This window comes from Eulemur rufifrons, chromosome 22, assembly GCF_041146395.1.
Source record: "Eulemur rufifrons isolate Redbay chromosome 22, OSU_ERuf_1, whole genome shotgun sequence".
Lineage (NCBI taxonomy): Eukaryota > Metazoa > Chordata > Mammalia > Primates > Lemuridae > Eulemur > Eulemur rufifrons.
The window spans coordinates 1,822,661-1,841,959 of NC_091004.1; the positions used below are offsets into that span (position 1 = coordinate 1,822,661).

Below are 19,299 nucleotides of genomic sequence, written 5' to 3' on the forward strand. Positions count from 1 at the left end.
AAGGTCTGCACACAGGACACAGCGATGGCATCGTCCCCAAGGTGCTCGGTGCCTTGGGCTGAACCGCCTGCTCCCGCCACCGCCGGGCACCCGGGGACGATGCGGGGGCCGGAGGTTCACGGCGGACACTGTGACGCGGTGATCCCATCCCACGCCCGAAGCCACCAGGAGCTGCGCGCGGGGGGCCCGCGGTTTGCGCGTGTCGGGGGCTGAAAACCGACCCCCTGTCCCACCTCCTGCCTTGCACACGAGCACGGGCACTAACAGTCGCCATGGGAGACGGGGCACCCGGCGTTTTTTCATGTCACCACGTGGCCAGGGGCCTTCACGAATCCTTCCCGGCCCCCTGCGTCCTGCCGGGATGAATGTCCCTGCACAGACAGAGAACAGGCACAGATGGGGGACGCGGGTGACAATCAGCACTGCCCCCCGCCCCCACCCGAGGCGCCACGGAGTCCCTGGGGCGCCCGATGCAGCCCGTATCCCCGTCTGGCGTTTGGAGAACGGAGGTTGACCAGGAGAGGACAGGAGAGAGGCGGAGGACGCCGGCCGGCCGTGGCGAGGATGGGGGAAACTGAGGCACGACGCGCTCTGTAGATCCCCGGGGGCGGGGGACAGAGCGGAGAGGACCAAGGCTGGGAGGGGCTGGCCTGGCCCTCTGCACTTTGCCTTTCCCGACCCGGACAGGGTGCTTGGGGACAGCACGTCACCCGCTTAGCAGGTGGGGGACGCGAGGTCCTCAGGGAGGGACCAGAAGGCAGGTCCGATTTCCGCGTCCCTGGGCAGAGGGGGGGGGTTCAGCTGTCCCGGGTGCCATGAGGCTTTTGGGGTGCAGCAGTTTTGGAGGGAAGAGGCTTGGGGACAGGCCGGGTGGCCTGGGAAGAGGGGGACCCCCACCCTGGGACCCCCAGAGCCCAGATCTGTCTCCAGGGCTCGCGGTGGCCAGCTGTCCCCTCCTCCACCCGCCGCCTCCCAAGCCTTGTCCTGCATTTCCTGTAAACACGAAACTTCCTCCCCTCCCCCGGGGAGGGGACAGGGACACACCCTGCAGGCCACACAGCCCGGGACACAATGGCTGGCCCGGGGCTCCCAGAGAAACACCGCCCTTACCCTTTGCCCTTTGCCCGAGCCAGACTGGCCAACGCCCGCAAGACACAGACGGGTAAACTGAGGCTGGGAGAGGAGGGGAGGCGTCTGCCCAGGCCTCGCTCACCCATCTCTGCGCCCTGGCACCGTAGACACGGACACAGCACGTGGGGCTCTAGGGGGAGGGACACGGCCAAGGAGCCAGCTGGGCGGCCTTGGAAAAGCGGTCTGTGCCTCAGTTTTCTCATCTGTAAAATGGGGACAATAACAGCACTGACCTTTCTAGGTCGTTGTGACGATTTAGTGAGTGGACACGTATTAAGCGCCACTCTGTGGCCCGGGCTAGAGTGCCGTGGCGTCGTCACAGCTCACAGCAACCTCAACCTCCTGGGCTCAAGCGATCCTCCTGCCTCAGCCTCCCGAGTCGCTGGGACGACAGGCATGCGCCACCACGCCCGGCTCATTTTCCTTCTTTTCTTTTTTGTAGAGATGGGGTCTTGCTATGTTGTCCAGGCTGGCCTCAAACTCCAGGTCTCAAGCCATCCTCCTGCCTCAGCCTCCCGAGTAGCTGGGACTACAGGCACACGCCACCATGCCCGGCTCATTTTTTCTATATATATTTTTAGCTGTCCAGATCATTTCTTTCTATTTTTAGCAGAGACGGGGTCTCGCTCTGGCTCAGGCTGGTCTTGAACTCCTGACCTCGAGCGATCCTCCCGCCTTGGCCTCCCAGAGTGCCGGGATGACAGGCGTGAGCCCCCACGCCCGGCCTATTCGAATGCGAGTTCAAATCCCAGCTCCTCTAGCTGTGTAACCCGCTTCTCCCTTCTGAGCCTCAGTTTCCCCACCTGTCAGGTGGGCACGGGAATCGCTTCTTTCCGACCCAGAGGGCTGCAGCGAGTGAGAACCGAAAGCCCCGAGGGCGAGACCCCGAGGTGCCCGGTGTGGCAGCTACCAGACCCGGGCTTTGTCTACAGGACGCACCCAGCGGGTGGCGGAGGGGCTGGCTGTGACTTCCTCAGCGGTGGGGGCAGGGGGGACCGGGCAGGTCCCCCATCGGGGGCTGCCTGGTGTCCAGCTGGGACACCCGCCGGCGGGGGGGAGGCCCGGGGCCGAGAGCTGTCTGCAGCCGGGACAGAGGGAGCCTGGTGACAGATTTCAAGGCTCAAAGGAAAAGACCCTGGCGGAAAGGACATCGGCCTGGGGACCCGGCTCCCTCCTCGTGCGCCCAAACCGCACTTCTAGCAAACCCACGGGACCCTCTCCAAGCCGCACAGTCCCCCGGGGGGATCCCCGTGTCCCCCGGTCCCCGTGCAATCCAGCTATTTAGGGAGACACCGCTGCTTGCCAAATACCACGCTAAGCGCACGATGGGGACCACCGCTTTGATCCAGAGCCACGATCTAAAACAAAAAAAATAATCAATCCAGCAAAATGTCACACACGACAGAGAAAAATTTTTAAAAAGCAGCTTAATTTAGATACTCTTTTTTTTCTTGAAGAACTAGCGAGCGTTCGACGTTGAGGATTTTTAAAATGAAGAACGAGAAACGGCCGGGCATGGTGGCTCACGCCTGTCACCCCGGCACTCGGGGAGGCCGAGGTGGGAGGATCGCTCGAGGTCAGGAGTTCGAGACCAGCCTGAGCAAGAGCGAGACCCCGTCTGTACTAAAAATACAAAGAAATGAGCTGAACAGCTAAAAATATATAGAAAAAAATGAGCCGGGCGTGGTGGCGCATGCCTGTAGTCCCAGCTACTTGGGAGGCTGAGGCAGGAGGATCGCTTGAGCCCTGGAGTTTGAGGCCAGCCTGGACAACATAGCAAGACCCCATCTCTACAAAAAAGAAAAAAAGAAAAACTAGCCGGGCGTGGTGGCGCATGCCTGTAGTCCCAGGGTGTCACAGGTGGGCAGTTAGACACCTGTGCCTGGGCTCTGGTGACCCGGGAGGGAGGAGGTGACACTTGGAAGTTCCCGGTCCCCAATGATGCCACCTGCAGCCCCCAGGCAGCTGGCCACGTGTTGCGGGGCTGCAGGACGCGGCCGTGGTTTGGAGATCCTGAAGTCTCAAGAGAAGCTCTCCGTGGCCTTCGTGCAGCATTTGCTGGAAGGTTCTGGCCGGGAGCACGACCGAGTTGCTCTGAGGACAGCTTGGCGCTTTCCAGACACGGCGACGCTAAGCTGCAGCCGCCCAGGCGGGGACAGAAGCACAGCCCGGACTTCGCCCTCCGGCCCAACGCTGGGCCGAGCGGAGACAGAGGCCAAACATCTGGATTTTAGCAGCCGCCTGCATCCTCTCTGGCAAGAGGGGGTGGCAAAAGTCGGGGTCTGGGACCCCAGACACTTGGAGGGCAGGCAAGCGGGGGGGGGACTTCTAAGCTCCCAGGAACAAGCAATCATGAGAGAGCCACCAGGGTCCTGCGGGAAGCAGGCAGGAAGGGGCTGTTCTGGGGACAGGCCCCCTCCACGCAACTGTTTGGGGACAGCCTTCCTTTGGGGTGGGGGTGGCACCGCTGAGAGCCCCTCCCCCACCCGTGTCCTTTCTAGGTAAGAGCTGAAAGGACAATTGTCAGTTCCATCCATGCCCTCCCTGGGGGGGAGGGGTGAGTTTTCCGGTTATCTCGTCTGAAATCTTATCCTAAAAAAAAATAAAATAAAATAAAACTTGCTCCTTAACGAAGCGTGTTCATCTCTTTCCTCTCTCCAGGAATCCCTCCTGTGGCTCAGAATCTTTTTTGTTTTTTATTATTTTTTTTGAGACAGAGTGTCGCTCTGTCGCCCGAGCTGGAGTGCTGTGGCGTCAGCCTCGCTCACAGCAACCTCAGACTCCTGAGCTCAAGCGATCCTCCTGCCTCAGCCTCCCCAGTAGCTGGGACTACAGGCATGCGCCACCACGCCCGGCTCATTTTTCTTTTTTTCCTTTTTTGTAGAGATGGGGTCTTGCTATGTTGTCCAGGCTGGCCTCAGACTCCGGAGCTCAAACCATCCTCCTGCCTCAGCCTCCCGAGTAGCTGAGACTACAGGCATGCGCCACCATGCCCAGCTCATTTTTTCTATATATTTTTAGTTGTTTGGCTAATTTCTGTCTATTTTTAGCAGAGACGGGGTCTCGCTCTTGCTCAGGCTGGTCTCGAACTCCTGACCTCGAGCGATCCTCCCGCCTCGGCCTCCCAGAGTGCCGGGATGACAGGAGAGAGCCACCGCTCCTGTCCCCAACAGACAGATAGCTCTTTAAAGGAAGGCCCAGATTATTCGAGATGAGGGTGGGGTTTCCAAACTGCATTGCTCAGACTGTGGGGGCGGAGTCACACGTCACAGATACCACAGGGCGACACTGTTAACAACAGCCAAAATGGCCACATTGTTACCAACAGCTAAAATGTATCTTTGAGCATTTACACCGGGCAGCCACTGTCCTTTCCCCTGTGTTTCACCGATAAGGCAGCTGAAACAGAGACGCCAAGCAACTTCCCTAAAGACACACAGCGAGCCAAGTGGCAGGGCTGGGATCTGAACTCAGCCGTCTGACTCTGGAGAACACACCCTCAAGCCCCGATCGGACACCGCGTCACACAATCAATGGCGCCTCGTTGGGCCACACGACAAGGCACAACCCCCAATTTTCGAGATTTCTATTCATCACGACGATCTCGTTCATGGACGTCCTACTAGAGCGTTAAAAATGAGAACTTAGGGAAGAGAATTATAGTCACAAATCCTTGGCCCTCTAAGCTGGGGTTGCACGGATGATTTTCTTTGCAAAACCAGCCCCGTCGTGACAGAAAGTGCGTCTTGTTTTCTTAATCCAAATCCTGCAAGAACAGCCTGAAATTTCAACTTCTGGGGTCAGGTCTTGACCTTGGAGAAATTTCCCCTCGGGCTTTGATCCAGGGGCGGTCAACCAACCCCAGGCGCACGGAGAGAATGGCTTTGTTTACATGGAGACCGGCCACAGCAGCCCAGAAAAACAATCTCGTGGCTCGAGACATTCGGCCCTGCGGGGAAAACGGCCAAAGAGCCCCGGCTGCTCCAACTGAGGAAAATCCGACGCTTCTCAGCTGCAAGATCCGAATTCCCCGACCCAAGGCTGCATTTCTGGAAGGCTGGACCGTCTCGGGGCGTTCTCGGGGAACCGAACGGAACAGGTTAGTTCATTACTCAGAAATCACTAACGACTTTTCTGTCCTGTTGACCTGGAGAATCACAACCACGGGCAATAAACTTCCCCAGAGCTGTTCCCGGGGGTAGCCAGGCGGTGCAAGGAAATATTAACGTTTTTGCATACCATCGTCCTTTTGTTAGTGCACGAGCGTGTGATGTTATTTCTCTGTGCGTTTTTTTTTTCCACAGCACTCCCTGGCCATGTGGATCTAAGCAACAAGACAGTCACTGTCCGCCGTCCGACTCCGCCAACGCATAACAAGGACATTTCCATTCTGAACATTCACGCCCGACTGTACGTCCTTAATTTGACACCTGGCGGGTGACAGTTCTAGCTAAGATGCTCTTAACGGGGTGAACTAGAAAGAGGGAAGAACCCTCCCTACAGGTATCATCCGGTCCTAGCTCCATTCACTATTACTGGCTTACGAGTTACATCACCACTCTGAACCTCTGTCTCCTCTTCTAGTTAAAAAAAACGGGATGTTTAGCAGATTCAACGCAATGATGCACAAAAAGTGCGAAGGAACCTCACAGCTTGAGAGCATCAGGACTGAAAACTGCCTGGTTTAATTCACTATTTCTGGCTTACAGGTTACGTCACCACTCTGAACCTCTGTCTCCTCTTCTATTTAAAAAAAAACGGGATGTTTAGCAGATCCAACGCAATGATGCACAAAAAGTGAGAAGGAACCTCACAGCTTACTTGAGAACATCAGGACTGAAAATTGCCTGGGTTTAAATTTCAGTTCACTTGGGTGACCTTGGCTCCTTAAGTTAACCTCTTTCCAGATCTGCTGGGTATAGATTTAAAAAAAAAAAAAATCTATGTCTCTATGTGTCAGGGTGTTTTTTTTTTTGGTTTTTTTTTTTTTTTTTTTTTTTTTTTTTTTTTTTTTGAGACAGAGTCTCACTCTGTTGCCCGGGCTAGAGTGAGTGCCGTGGCTTCAGCCTCGCTCACAGCAACCTCAGACTCCTGGGCTCAAGCGATCCTCCTGCCTCAGCCTCCCGAGTAGCTGGGACTACAGGCATGCGCCACCATGCCCGGCTAATTTTTTTGTATATATATATTTTAGTTGTCCATATAATTTCTTTCTATTTTTAGTAGAGACGGGGTCTCGCTCTTGCTCAGGCTGGTCTCGAACTCCTGACCTCGAGCGATCCACCCGCCTCGGCCTCCCAGAGTGCTAGGATTACAGGCGTGAGCCACCGCGCCCGGCCTGTTTTTTTTTTTTTTTTTTTTTTTTTTTTGAGACAGAGTCTCGCTCTGTCGCCCGGGCTAGAGTGCCGTGGCGTCAGCCTCGCTCACAGCAACCTCAGACTCCTGGGCTCAAGCGATCCTCCTGCCTCGGCCTCTTGAGTAGCTGGGACGACAGGCATGTGCCACCACGCCCGGCTCATTTTTCTTTTTTTCCTTTTTTGTAGAGATGGGGTCTTGCTATGTTGTCCAGGCTGGCCTCAAACTCGGGGGTTCAAGCCATCCTCCTGCCTCAGCCTCCCGAGTAGCTGGGACTACAGGCATGCGCCACCAAGCCCGGCTAATTTTTTCTATTTATATTTTTAGCTGTCCATATAATTTCTTTCTATTTTTAGCAGAGACGGGGTCTCGCTCTTGCTCAGGCTGGTCTCGAACTCCTGACCTCGAGCGATCCTCCCGCCTCGGCCTCCCAGAGGGCTGGGATGACAGGCGTGAGCCCCGCGCGCCCGGCCATGTCAGGGTGGTTTTAAGATTAACTCAGGTACACATAAAGGGTCTAAAACGGTGCCTGGCATACAGTAAGAGCTTAATAAAGCCACACCTGCAGCAGAGTCTACGTGCCTCAGCTCCCGGCAGCAGAGTACAAGACTGATAAATCTTATTTTGGAAAACCCAACAAAGCCCTTGTACATACATGATCCCTCATGATAGCTCAGCGGTGAAGAGACCAGCGTACCCATTTGTACAGATGAGGAAACTGAGGCTGGGATCGGAGGAGAAGCTACGGGTCAGAGCCGGGCAGGAGCTCACGCCCCTCCTGCTGTGCCCCATACCAACAGTAAACCCCAACCCTGGAAAGTTCCAGACTAGCCAGAGCGCTGGGTTATTCCGCTCCGAGCCCCCGCGCTACCGCCATGGCTGGAACCGCCACCAAACGACAGGGGCTGCAGAAGTTACGTCCCTCCTCCGCCTTTGCACAAAGCCCAGACACCTCCAGCCTCAGGACACAGGGCCTTCGTCTCTGCTGTTCCCTCCGCCTGGAACACCTTTCCCGCTGAGAACGCGCACCCGTCCCCGAAGTCCCCCTCAAATGCCACCACCCGGAGGAGCCGTCCCCGACTGCCCTGTCTAAAACGTCCCTCCCACCAGTCACTTTCCGGCACGTGGCTCTTTTTTTTTTTTTTTTCTTCTTTTGCACAAACTGGAATCATCGTGTTTATGACTCAGTTTACCTCTGCATTTCTGCAACAGCATATGAGCTCCGCCGGGGTAAGGACTTCCCCCCCCACCCCGTCTGTCTGTCCCTGCTGTACCTGAAGCTCAGAGAGTGGCACCTGGCATGTGACAAGCAGGTCTCTCCTGAAGGAACGTCTCTCCCAAGATGACTTTTCCCTTTCTTCGGCTGGATCTGCTGTCTGACAGACTTGTTCCCATTTCGCAGATGGGAACAACTGAGGCCCAGACACCTCGCGGCTTATCCAGACTTAGGCCAGAACAAAGGCCCCTGCTCCTCCTCTGAGGCTCAGCTGCTTAAGACGACCCGAAGGGGACATTTCACCCCTAGAACTCGCCCAACCAGACTCCCTTCCATTAGCGAGAATTATTTTCAGGAAACCCTGATTTTTTTTTTTTTTGAAAAGAAAACCACACTGTGATTAACGCTTAATCAGGACGCCGTCTACATTTCCAGCTTTGCAAATAAAAAAAAAAAAAATAGTCGGGGGGCGGGGAGAGGGGGGTCTTCCTATCACGCTTCTAAAATGTTGCAAGAAGTGTGTTTCCCGACACGATTTTTTTATTAGGGTCCTTTCCCTGGAAATTTTTTTTTTTTTTATTGCATGTCATTAAAAACGATGGCTCCGAGAAACAGCTTGCAGATGGTCTTCTTGGAAGGCAGCAAATTAAAAACTGACGCTTCTCAAAAAAAAAAAAAAAAAAAAAAAAAAAAAACCAAACAAAAAAAAAAACTGACGCTTCTCAAAAAAAAAAAAAAAAAAAGAACAAAAAAAAAACTGACGCTTCTCGTCCGTCAACTGCATTTGGGCGTGATGCTTCTGAGGTTGCAATAATTTTGACGGAATGTGTAGGTCCTTCCAATGAAGCTTCATGGGAGCTCGGTGTGAGTTCATTTGTCAGAAACGTAATAGAACAGGAGGAAGGTTCTAGGCGTACGGGCAGATAGGAAGATACCAGCGGAGGCCAGAGCTGGGTTATTCCAAAAATCTGGCTACACAGCTCTCTGCACCATCAGAGCTAGTCGGCAGCAGGAAGTTTTGCCGTAGCTCTGCCTGGAGGATTTTCAACCGAGGCTGCAAATCACCTTTGTTTTACGATGCTGCGTTATTTGTTGCTACGGAACTGTGTGCGGTTGTAAAAAAAAAAATAAAAGTCAGGGAATCGTTTCAGCAGAGGATGCTGGCGGTGGACGCTGGTGGACGGGTGGGGAGAGAAAGAAGGGGACCCTCGGGCTAGATTCTGGGATGCATTTTTTTTTTTTTGAGAAAGGGTCTTGCTCTGTTGCCCCGTCTAGAGTGCAGTGGCGTCCACCTCGCTCACAGCAACCTCAGACTCCTGGGCTCAAGCGATCCTCCTGCCTCAGCCTCCCGAGGAGCTGGGACGACAGGCATGCACCACCACGCCCGGCTAATTTTTCTTTTTTGTAGAGATGGGGTCTTGCTATGTTGTCCAGGCTGGCCTCAAACTCCAGGGGGCTCAAGCCATCCTCCTGCCTCAGCCTCCCGAGTAGCTGGGACTCCAGGCATGCGCCACCACGCCCGGCTCATTTTTTCTATATATATTTTCAGCTGTCCAGATCATTTCTTTCTATTTTTAGCAGAGATGGGGTCTCGCTCTTGCTCAGGCTGGCCTCGAACTCCTGACCTCCAGCGATCCTCCCGCCTCGGCCTCCCAGAGTAGCTGGGATGACAGGCGTGAGCCACCGCGCCTGGCCTGATTTTTTTGTATTTTATTTAGAAACGGGGTCTTGCTGTGTTGCCCAGGCTGGTCTCCCCAGAGTGCTAGGATTACAGGCGTGAGCCACCGTGCCCGGCCCACACCGTTTCTTAAATGGCGACACTTTAAATAGAAAACGGACTTCAGTGGAAAAAAAGAAAAAAAACTTGGACTTAAATAGCATTGAATCACATCGCGCTGAGCGAGAGTTCCTCCCTTCCCTATCCTTCTAGATCCTTCTGATTACGCCAAGCAGAAAGTCCCGTGGTACCGGGGCGTCCCAACACCTCTCCCTGCTTAGCAGAGAGGCCGGGCCTCCAGCTCACGGCCCTGACGAGTCACAACCTCGCAGCCCGACTTTGCCCGCGTTATTTTATTTGTCTCTGCGTCGTATTTTCCCCATCGCCTTCTATTTCTGGCAACCGATACTGTTTTTCCATCGCCCCGTGGTGACGAGAAGTTTCCTTTGTATTTTAAGTAAAAAAAAAAAAAAAAAGATGGACTGATTTAAAGAAAAACAATAGGGACATCATAGGATCTGCCGTGTAACAGAAAAACGACACGCGGAACCCGCTCCAAGCTCACCATTTTGCAGATGAACCTACTGTGCGCAGCCCAGCCTTTTCCAAAGTCTCATAACGAGTTTGGGGACCTTGGGCCTTGGGGGTTTCTTGAGGCCCCGTCCCGCCCCTCTGTTAAAGCTGTTGCTACTTATTTTGGCTTCTCCGTCCTGATCTCCCCAGTGAAGCAAGGGATGGGGACAGGACAAGCGGCCAGAGCCACCTCCCCAGTCTCCCATCCGGTGCGACCCCAAGCACGCCAAGCACGCACGGGTCTCAGATCAGCCTCGTCCCCCTTTGATCCACAAAGCACCCCATTCAGGCACAGAAGCAGGGGCCCCCCAACCCCGGCGGCAGTTCCTTGCACCGCTCAGCCTGTCGCAAACCTCCCCTGCCCAGACCTGCCCCAGCCCAGAGCGGGGAATTTTTTTTTTTCTCTCCCATTTGTTCCCATCTTTTGCACGCAGGAAAGCGCAAGAAAAGTTGGCTCCCTCAAAGAATTCCAAGAGGATGCGGGTCTTGCATGGGAGATTCATCCCGGCCTTTGGCAAAACAGCAGCGGAGTGAGGCAACCAACCACGCTTTGGAAATCCAAAGCCGGACGGTTCCGGATCCTACAACTCCTGGGCTGTAGGTGCCCGGCACAACCACGCAGTCAAGACCCAGCAGCATTAGCATTTTCTCGGATATTTTACTCCCTTGCTATATCATGTGAATCCGGACGAAGTGATCTTTTTTTCTTCGCACAAAGTATAAAATCAAAGCAACAGGTCGTTTGCGTACGGTTGAGCAGGCTGCGCACTGCACAAGCAACCCCAGGGACATCGTATATAAAACCAAAAGGTCAGGGAGTGACCGCCAGAATCACACAGAGCAAAGAGCTACTTTGAGGAGGTATTAGAGGGGGATAGTGCTTGCCTCAATCAGAAAGAAAAACTTTCTACATTTTAAATTTTTCTTTTTTTTTTTTTTTTTTTTTTGAGACAGAGTCTTACTCTGTTGCCCAGGCTACAGTGCCGTGGCGTCAGCCTAGCTCACAGCAACCTCAGACTCCTGGGCTCCAGCGATCCTCCTGCCTCAGCCTCCTGAGTAGCTGGGACTACAGGCATGCGCCACCACGCCTGGCTCATTTTTTCTATATATTTTTAGTTCTCCAGCTAATTTCTTTCTACTTTTAGTCGAGACGGGGGTCTCGCTCTTGCTCAGGCTGGTCTCGAACTCCTGACCTCGAGCGATCCTCCCGCCTCGGCCTCCCAGAGTGCCGGGATGACAAGAAAAAACTTTCTAATCATCAGACTACCCAGCAACAGAGGAGGCGGTTCTGAGAGGTAGTGAGCTCCCCGTGGCTGGCGGATTTAAAACACAGACTGGGGAGCTACCTGCTAAAGGTGGAGGTCTGGACGCACGTCCTCTGAGGGCTGTTCCAGCACGGAGAGTTTATTGTTTGGGCGCTTGGTCCTGTTTTCACAAGTGCCACCAGGCTCTGAGCCAAGGGGGCTGATTGTCACTCACACAAGGAGCTCTCGAGCTCCGCCTCAATCACCCCCGAGGCAGGGGTGGTATTTATCTTGGCTCTGACAAACAAAATCTTTTCATCCTACAAAGAACGAACCAACAGCCTCACCCAGACCACAGGAGCAGGGAGAAGGGGGGGGGGTCAGGCTGCAGAACCACCTAGAATACTCCAGAACAAACCGTGCAAGCACTTCCCAGCATTAATACCCCAGCGACAGCTAATGCTAATCACAAATCATCCTTACGTATTCAGGACCGCGAGTCCCCAAGGAATTCCCAGCAGCAACAGCTGTGCAAGCCTGGTTTGAGTTCTCGCACCCGGGAAGAAAGAATCCGATTAATTCCCTTTCGGATCCCAACCGGTTTTGGGGCTTTGCATTAATTCCGATCAGGTGTAAACAGTCGCTAGTCCGATCGCACCATCTTTAAGGGGCAGCCACGAGGCCTAAGGGACAGCGAGATTTTGCAATTATCTCGTTGGGATGATCAATTAACGAGCGTTCAGTCTTGGCAAGGCGGCATCAGAAAACCCCCCACGACTGAACAATAACGTCAAAATTTCCCTCTCACGTCAAAATTTCCCTCTCACGTCAAAATTTCCCTCTCACGTCAAAATTTCGCTCTCACGTCAAAATTTCGCTCTCACGTCAAAATTTCCCTCTCACGTCAAAATTTCCCTCTCACGTCAAAATTTCCCTCTCACGTCAAAATTTCCCTCTCACGTCCAAAGTGAATGAGCCACCAAAAAAAAAAAAAAACAAAACCAAAAAACAAAAAAAAACCCAGCTTGGATGCACTTTTTAAACACTTCCATTCAGAAATTTAGCTCGGGGCACACGGTAAGCTCTTTAAACAATTCAAATCCACGGTGTTTTCTAGATCCCCGTGGAATACAGTGTGTCTTTAAGCAGTAAAAGAAGGTATCGATCTCCATTGAGGGTATTTTCCCTGCTGGCGAAAGAGATCGAGTTGGGCGGGATTCCAGAACCTTCTCTCTCCGGGACTCTCCCGGAGCAGAGTCGCAAAGCCATCGAGCCCCGGAAGCATGAGAAATGTCCCCCAAATGATGGAAGTACAAATGCCTGCGTTTGTGCTGTATTTGGCAATTTTTAGATCATGCTTCCAGGCCGGGCACGCGGCGGTGGCTCACGCCTGTCACCCTGGCACTCTGGGAGGCCGAGGCGGGAGGATCGCTTGAGGTCAGGAGTTCGAGACCAGCCTGAGCAAGAGCGAGACCCCGTCTCTACAAAAAAGCAAAAAAGAAAAATGAGCCGGGCGTGGTGGCACATGCCTGTAGTCCCAGCTACTCGGGAGGCTGAGGCAGGAGGATGGCTTCAGCCCTGGAGTTTGAGGCCAGCCTGGACAAGATAGCAAGACCCCATGTCTACAAAAAAGAAAAAAAGAAAAATGAGCCGGGTGTGGTGGCGCATGCCTGTCGTCCCAGCTACTCGGGAGGCCGAGGCAGGAGGACCGCTTGAGCTGTGAGCGAGGCTGACGCCACGGCACTCTAGCCCAGGTGACAGAGCGAGACTCTGTCTCAAAAAAAGAAAAAGAAAAAAAAAAAATGCTCTGCCCAGAACATCTCCTGATTTTCTTACACAGTCTGCCACGAGGCGGCATGAACCCATTTTGCAGAGGAGGCCAACTGAGGCTGAAAGAGCTTTAAAGCCGCACATCTCTGGGAAGACACAGAGGCTGAGGCTGCAAAGCGACCCCACCCACCCCCGCGACCCCCAAGCCACCTCCCCCGAGCGCGACAGCCCCACGGTACCTTTCCGCGTCCCGGTCTGCGCCCTGCTGTTTGCCGTCGTAGGCGTTGAAGCTGCTCATGTCCACGTAGCCGTCGTTCTCGTTGGCCGCGGCCAGCGCCCGGCTCTGGTCTTCAAACACCTTCGTGAACGTCCCCGTCCTCGCCGGCCTGCGGGGCGGGATGTGGATGTTCTCGTAGTCCGAGCTCAGGGCCGGAATGTTCTCGTAGTCCGACGTGTCGGCGTTGGGGAAGGAGATGGAGCGCGGCTTGGTCAGCGGCAGGGGCAGGAAGGGTGGCCGCGAGCGGTCCTCGAAGGACTCCCCCCGGGACACCGTGCGGCCGAAGGGGACCCCCTTCCTCCTGCTGTCCCTGTACAAGATGAGGGACGAAGGGGACTCGCAGGCCCGGAGCTGCCCGGTCCGGCACTTGAGCTGCGGGGAGCCGCTGAGGCTGCGACGGTCGATTTCTAGAAGCCGGGACGGGCCATGGTAGCTAGACTCCGAGGACGACCTGGAGGACGACACGTGGACATCCACGTGGCCTTTGCTCTCCGTCCTCCTCTTGAACGTCATCGCCAGGAACCGCTTGAACGACGACTTCTTCTTCTTGGGGTGTCTGTCCGGGGAGTCCCCCTCGAGCAGCAGGGACGGGGTGCTCTTGGTGACAGGCCTCTTGGTGACGCACGCCAGGTCGAAGGGCGGCGGGATGTCGGCCACCGAGGACGGCGTCGAGGTCCCGCTGGACGCAAGGTGGTTCCGCTGGGAGAAGCTTCCAGAAGAGCCGATCACGCAGGGCAGAGACAGGCTGTCCTCGTGCCTCTTGCCCCTGGGCTCGTCCGAGCCGGACCCCTCGGGCTCGCGGTACAGGGACACGGGGACCTCGCGGCTTTCCACGGAGAACGACCGCGGGAACAGCGTGAAGGCTCTGGGCTTCGCGGGCAGGGCCCTGCCGGCTTCTAGAAGCTTCCCGTCCGGCGGCGACGCCGGTTTTCTCGCCTCCTCGGTGTCACCGGGGACGCCGGTGGCGGCTGAGCCCGCGTCTGGTCCCGATTCTTCGGGGACAGTTTCGGGGACGTGGCCGGCCACCTTCGCGGCCGGGGGCCGGGCCCTGGTGACCGTGCTGTTCCTGTCACTGGGGACCGGGCCGCCCTCGGCGTCACAGTGGGTGGCTTCCAGCGGGTCCCCTGCGGTGGTGACTCCCAGCACGTAGGGGTCCACGAGGGCGTCGTCCAGGCCACCCTCTTCCTGCGGCGTCAGCACCGCGGGGACGGGGACAGCGGGGCCGTCCCCAGCGCCAGCCTCGGGGACCTCCGGGTCCCGCCCCGATGACGACACTGAGCCCTTCGCCGGCCCAGAAAGGGCACAGCTGTCCCCGCAGAAGGACGTGCTCTCGGTGGGCAGCAGTGCGTAGGGACTCCCCGCGAGGGACGTCACCAAGTCATCGAGACAGCCACTCTCGAAGGGGACGATGTGGTAGCCGTCCTCGGCGTCCTGGGGGTCCCCGGCCGCTTCCTCCTGGTGGGTTTGATCATCGCGGCCGGGCGGGTCGTCGCCGTCAGCCTGGTCCCCACCGGCCGCGGTGGCTTCAAGCTCCTCTGACGTTTCTGTGTCACCCGCGGCCACCTCTGCGTCCGGGACGCCCGGGGACACCTCGTCACTCTCGGGGAGCTCCGCGCTGGCCTCTGCCGTGTCCCGTCCGGCGTCCTCGGTGGTCCTGTCGGGACCCGCATCCTCCTCTGTCCCAGCTGCCTCGGTGGCATCACCATAGCCTTCCTCACCGTCCTCTTCCTCCCCGGGGCTGTCGGGGGACCCGGGCTCCTCCCCGGGGACAGCTGGGTCCCCTGCGTCCACCTGCGTCAGGACGACATCGCTCTGAAAGACCCCGTCTCCGTCCCTGTCCCCCAGGTCCTGTTCCTCCGCCGGCTCCTCTTCTTCCTGACTTGGGGACGCCTGCTCCTCTGTCCCCATGTCCCGGTGACAGCCGTCCTCCCCGTTTCCAGGAGCGCGGTCTACGCCTTCCTCAGCGTCCCCGCGCGGCGTCCCTCCGGCCTCTGGGGCTTCCGAGTCCTCGCCGGGTCCTGTCCCGTCCATGTCACACGCGTCACCTTCCTCCTCATGCTCCTCTTCCTCCTCCAGGGAGCCCTCCGGAGGCACCGTCTCCGCGCTCCGCGGGGACCCGGGGACCACGATGTAGTCCTCGTCCGTCTCGGACTCGGAGCACTCCGGGACGGCCCGGTGTCCCCCGGGGAGCCCCCCGTCCCCGCAGGGCAGCCGACCGTTGCTGTACCTGCCGAGGGTCTCACCCGTGTCCCCGCCGCCGGCTCTCCACTCGCCGGCGCCGGCCAGCCTGGGCTTGGGGGCGATGGGCGGCTTCGGTCCCCTGAACATCGAGTTCAGGCTGGGGACGCTATCGGGCCTGGGGGACGAAGGGAACTTGGGGACGGTCCCCGGCGTGAGCGGACTGGCGGTCTTGGGCTTGGGAGCGAGAGGCGGTTTTGGTGAATCTAAGGGACAAAAAGAGACAAAAGAAGGAGGAGAAAAAAAAAAATACAATGAATTCTATTTCCAACCAGGGTCGCCGACATACCATCTGCAAGGGACGCTGGGGACAGGTCCCCGAACCCTGAACCCTGAACCCTCAGAATGCCCTGAGCTCCCCCTAAAGATTTCATCTGGGCCGGGGCGCGGTGGCTCACGCCTGTCACCCCAGCACTTGGGGAGGCCGAGATGGGAGGATCGCTGGAGGCCAGGAGTTCGAGACCAGCCTGAGCAAGAGCGAGACCCCATCTCTACTAAAAATAGAAAGAAATGAGCAGCACAACTAAAAATATATATAGAAAAAAATTAAACTGGGATGGTGGCGCATGCCTGTAGTCCCAGCTACTCCTGTAGTCCCAGCTACTCGGGAGGCTGAGGCAGGAGGATGGCTTGAGCCCCGGAGTTTGAGGCTAGCCTGGACAACATAGCAAGACCCCATCTCTACAAAAAAGCAAAAAAGAAAAATGAGCCGGGTGTGGTGGCGCATGCCTGTCGTCCCAGCTACTCGGGAGGCCGAGGCAGGAGGATCACTTGAGCCCAGGAGTCTGAGGCTGCTGTGAGCGAGGCTGACGCCACGACACTCTAGCCCGGGTGACAGAGCCAGACTCTGTCTCAAAAAAAAAAAAAGATACTAAAAAAAAAAAAAGGGGATCCTTCGAGGAGCACTGGATAGGGAGTCAGGAGCTCTGGTCTCTACTCCTCGCTCTGCCGTTAACCAGAGCTGTGACCTTGGCCAAGTTCTTTCCCCTTTCTGAGCCTCAGTTTCCCCATCTGCAGAGTGAGACGACTGGACCCAACAGCCAGTCCGGTTTGCTCTGGCCCACGGCGACCTTTTCTTACGATGTCCTCTGACACCCCAGGGTCTTCGGTCCCCAAGTCTGTTCCGGCCGCGGTTCGCTATCCTCCCCCGCCCCGCCCCCTCACCGGGGGACGCTCGTAGCCATATGTTACAAGAGTAATTATCTTCCAATTTCACCTTCCAATTGCATCTTAATTTAATTTTTATTGCCGGGTGCCTGTGACGTCCAAGCCAAGGCTGATGAGTTCTAATTAGGCCGCTGCGAAGCTGGCCCGGTGATCCGCGACAGTGCGCCGACCAGGACACAGCGCCAGACGCAGTGGGCAGACCTGGGCTCTAGTCCCCGCTCTGCCGTGCGCTGGCTGTGTGACCTGTGTCACTTTGCCCTTTCCTTCTCGGTAAAATGACAAGCTAGACAATCTGTGTTTCCATGTTTTTTTTTTTGAGACAGAGTCTCGCTCTGTCGCCCGGGCTAGAGTGCCGTGGCGTCAGCCTCGCTCACAGCAGCCTCAGACTCCTGGGCTCCAGCGATCCTCCTGCCTCGGCCTCCCGAGTAGCTGGGATGACAGGCATGCGCCACCACGCCCGGCTCATTTTTCTTTTTTGCTTTTTTGTAGAGATGGGGTCTTGCTATGTTGTCCAGGCTGGCCTCCAACTCCCGGGCTCAAGCGATCCTCCTACCTCAGCCTCCCGAGTAGCTGGGACGACAGGCATGCGCCACCACGCCCGGCTCATTTTTTCTATATATTTTTTAATTGTCCAGCTAATTTCTTTCTATTTCTAGTAGAGACGGGGTCTCGCTCTGGCTCAGGCTGGTCTCGAACTCCTGACCTCGAGCGATCCTCCCGCCTCAGCCTCCCCGAGTGCTGGGATGACAGGCGCGAGCCCCCGTGCCCGGCCTGTGTTTCCATCTTGTCTCAGCCCCTCCATAAGTCACTCAGCATAAAAATCTCTGTGCCTCAGTTTCCCCATCTGTAAAATGGGGACAGGAATAGTACTGACCTATAAGGTCACCGTGAGAACGAAATAAATCGACGCGAGGAAAACAATCAAAAGCAGTAGCCGCTTTATCGTAAGTCCCCAACAAATACTGGGGCTAAGATTTCTAGGTGACTTATGTGACAGACGCTATACTAGGCACCTCGATATGTTTTAGTCTATTTCATCTGAAGAAACTCAACGACCACGTGCTATGATCCCCATCTTTCAGGTAAAGAAACAGAGGCACAGAGAGGTGAAGCAACTTTTTCAAAGTCACACAGCGAAGTCTATGATGATTCTGAGATCAGTCCCGCGGAGCACGGGAAACGTCACGCCACGGTGACCGGGACATTCAGACCCTGCCTGGCGCCCAGAAATCCTCACTGCCGCGTCCCTGATGCAAAAAAGAAACCAGGTTTACCCGGGCGCTAAATCCCAGGACGGCTAAACGCAGGAGCGGCCACCGTTAGGATTTCCTGGGCCCGAACCTGCCTGTACGTTTATTCTAACGCGTTCCATCTTATTTTACTCTGATTCTCCGGGAAGGGAGGGCCGGGCCAAGCCTCAAATGCAGGAAAAAACGTCGCAAAGCTGGAAACGCTGTCCCCATTGTTACAAAGCGAGTTTTATTGGGAGCGGAGGAAAAAGCCAGCCGGGCTCTGCCCAGGCCGGGCCAGCACAGATAGGGGACAACCTTCTTCCTTGGGGACCCTGTGCCAGCCGCGTCCACTCCCAGAAAGTGGCACCTCTGGTGCCCCTGCCCCCCAATTCTGTGACCCCGACACTCACTCACCGCCCAGCAAGAACATGGCCCCGGTGGGGGGGGGGACACAGGGAGGTGGCGGCCACATTCCCAAGTCCTTTGTTGGACCCAATGCCTGCTGCTTTGCACGTCACTTCTAAGACGATGACGTTTTTTTTTTTTTTTCCATTAAAAAGATTTTAAAACGAAAAAGGAAAAAAAAAAAAAAACGCACCCACGTTCCCCACCCCACCCCCAACTCCAGCAGGATATGATTCCAAGACACCCAACATGGTGGCTTCCTGTTTGTTTAGGGACGTGTGTGTGTGTGTTCTGGAGGATGGCGTTGGACCGGGGGGTCGGGGGGTCGGGGACAGGGGACTCTGCCTGCTGCTAAAATCTGCAAGAACCAGAAAGAAGAATTGCTCCTTGGCACCGAAATGAAGCCAGCTGGGATCTGGTCGTTGGCAAACTCTGGGCTTGGAGGGAAGTTTCTGCGTCGCCCATGGATGGGACTGGGAATCCCGGGGACCGGGTGCCAAGCCACCGCCCCTGGGCGACTGTCCCTGTCCGCATCTGGGAAGTGGCCCTGCTCTGGAAGGATCGCTGAGACGTCTTTGCAGACACAGGCGGATCTCACGGAATCCCTGAAGTGACGCGCGCTGGGGCGCACGGGTGGCGTCGCCAAAGAGCGTCCCCTGGGCATTCGGTGCCCAGGCCCGGGCGCTTTTGGAGAGGGGACAGCTATGGGGGGGAGGGGGATGATATAATTCGGGGCTTTAAGCTCCAAACCTCCGGGCAGGGGCCACCGTGCACCGAGGCACCACGAGGACCCCGATGTCGGGGAGAACTCTGGGGGTCCCCCACGAAGCCAGATGGGGGACCTGCCCTGGGGACCACGATGGGGGAGGGGGAGGACAAGGGCTTCCTGGCGCGCGCGCGACCACGTCGCTTTTGCAACACCGCGGTGGGACCGGGCTACGGGCGCGGCCTCGCCAGGGCTCCGGGGACGTCCCCAA

At 56.3% G+C, this 19,299-nt stretch overlaps 1 protein-coding gene across 1 annotated transcript in view; it reads right to left on the reverse strand.

The window, feature by feature from the left end:
- The window catches only part of FGD5 (FYVE, RhoGEF and PH domain containing 5), a 49,195-nt gene that overhangs the window by 29,582 nt on the left and 314 nt on the right, over positions 1–19,299 (reverse strand). The window contains exon 2 of the mRNA XM_069497671.1: positions 13,243–15,724. Coding sequence (XP_069353772.1) covers positions 13,243–15,724 — 2,482 coding nt within the window. The remainder of the gene's footprint in view (positions 1–13,242; positions 15,725–19,299) is intronic.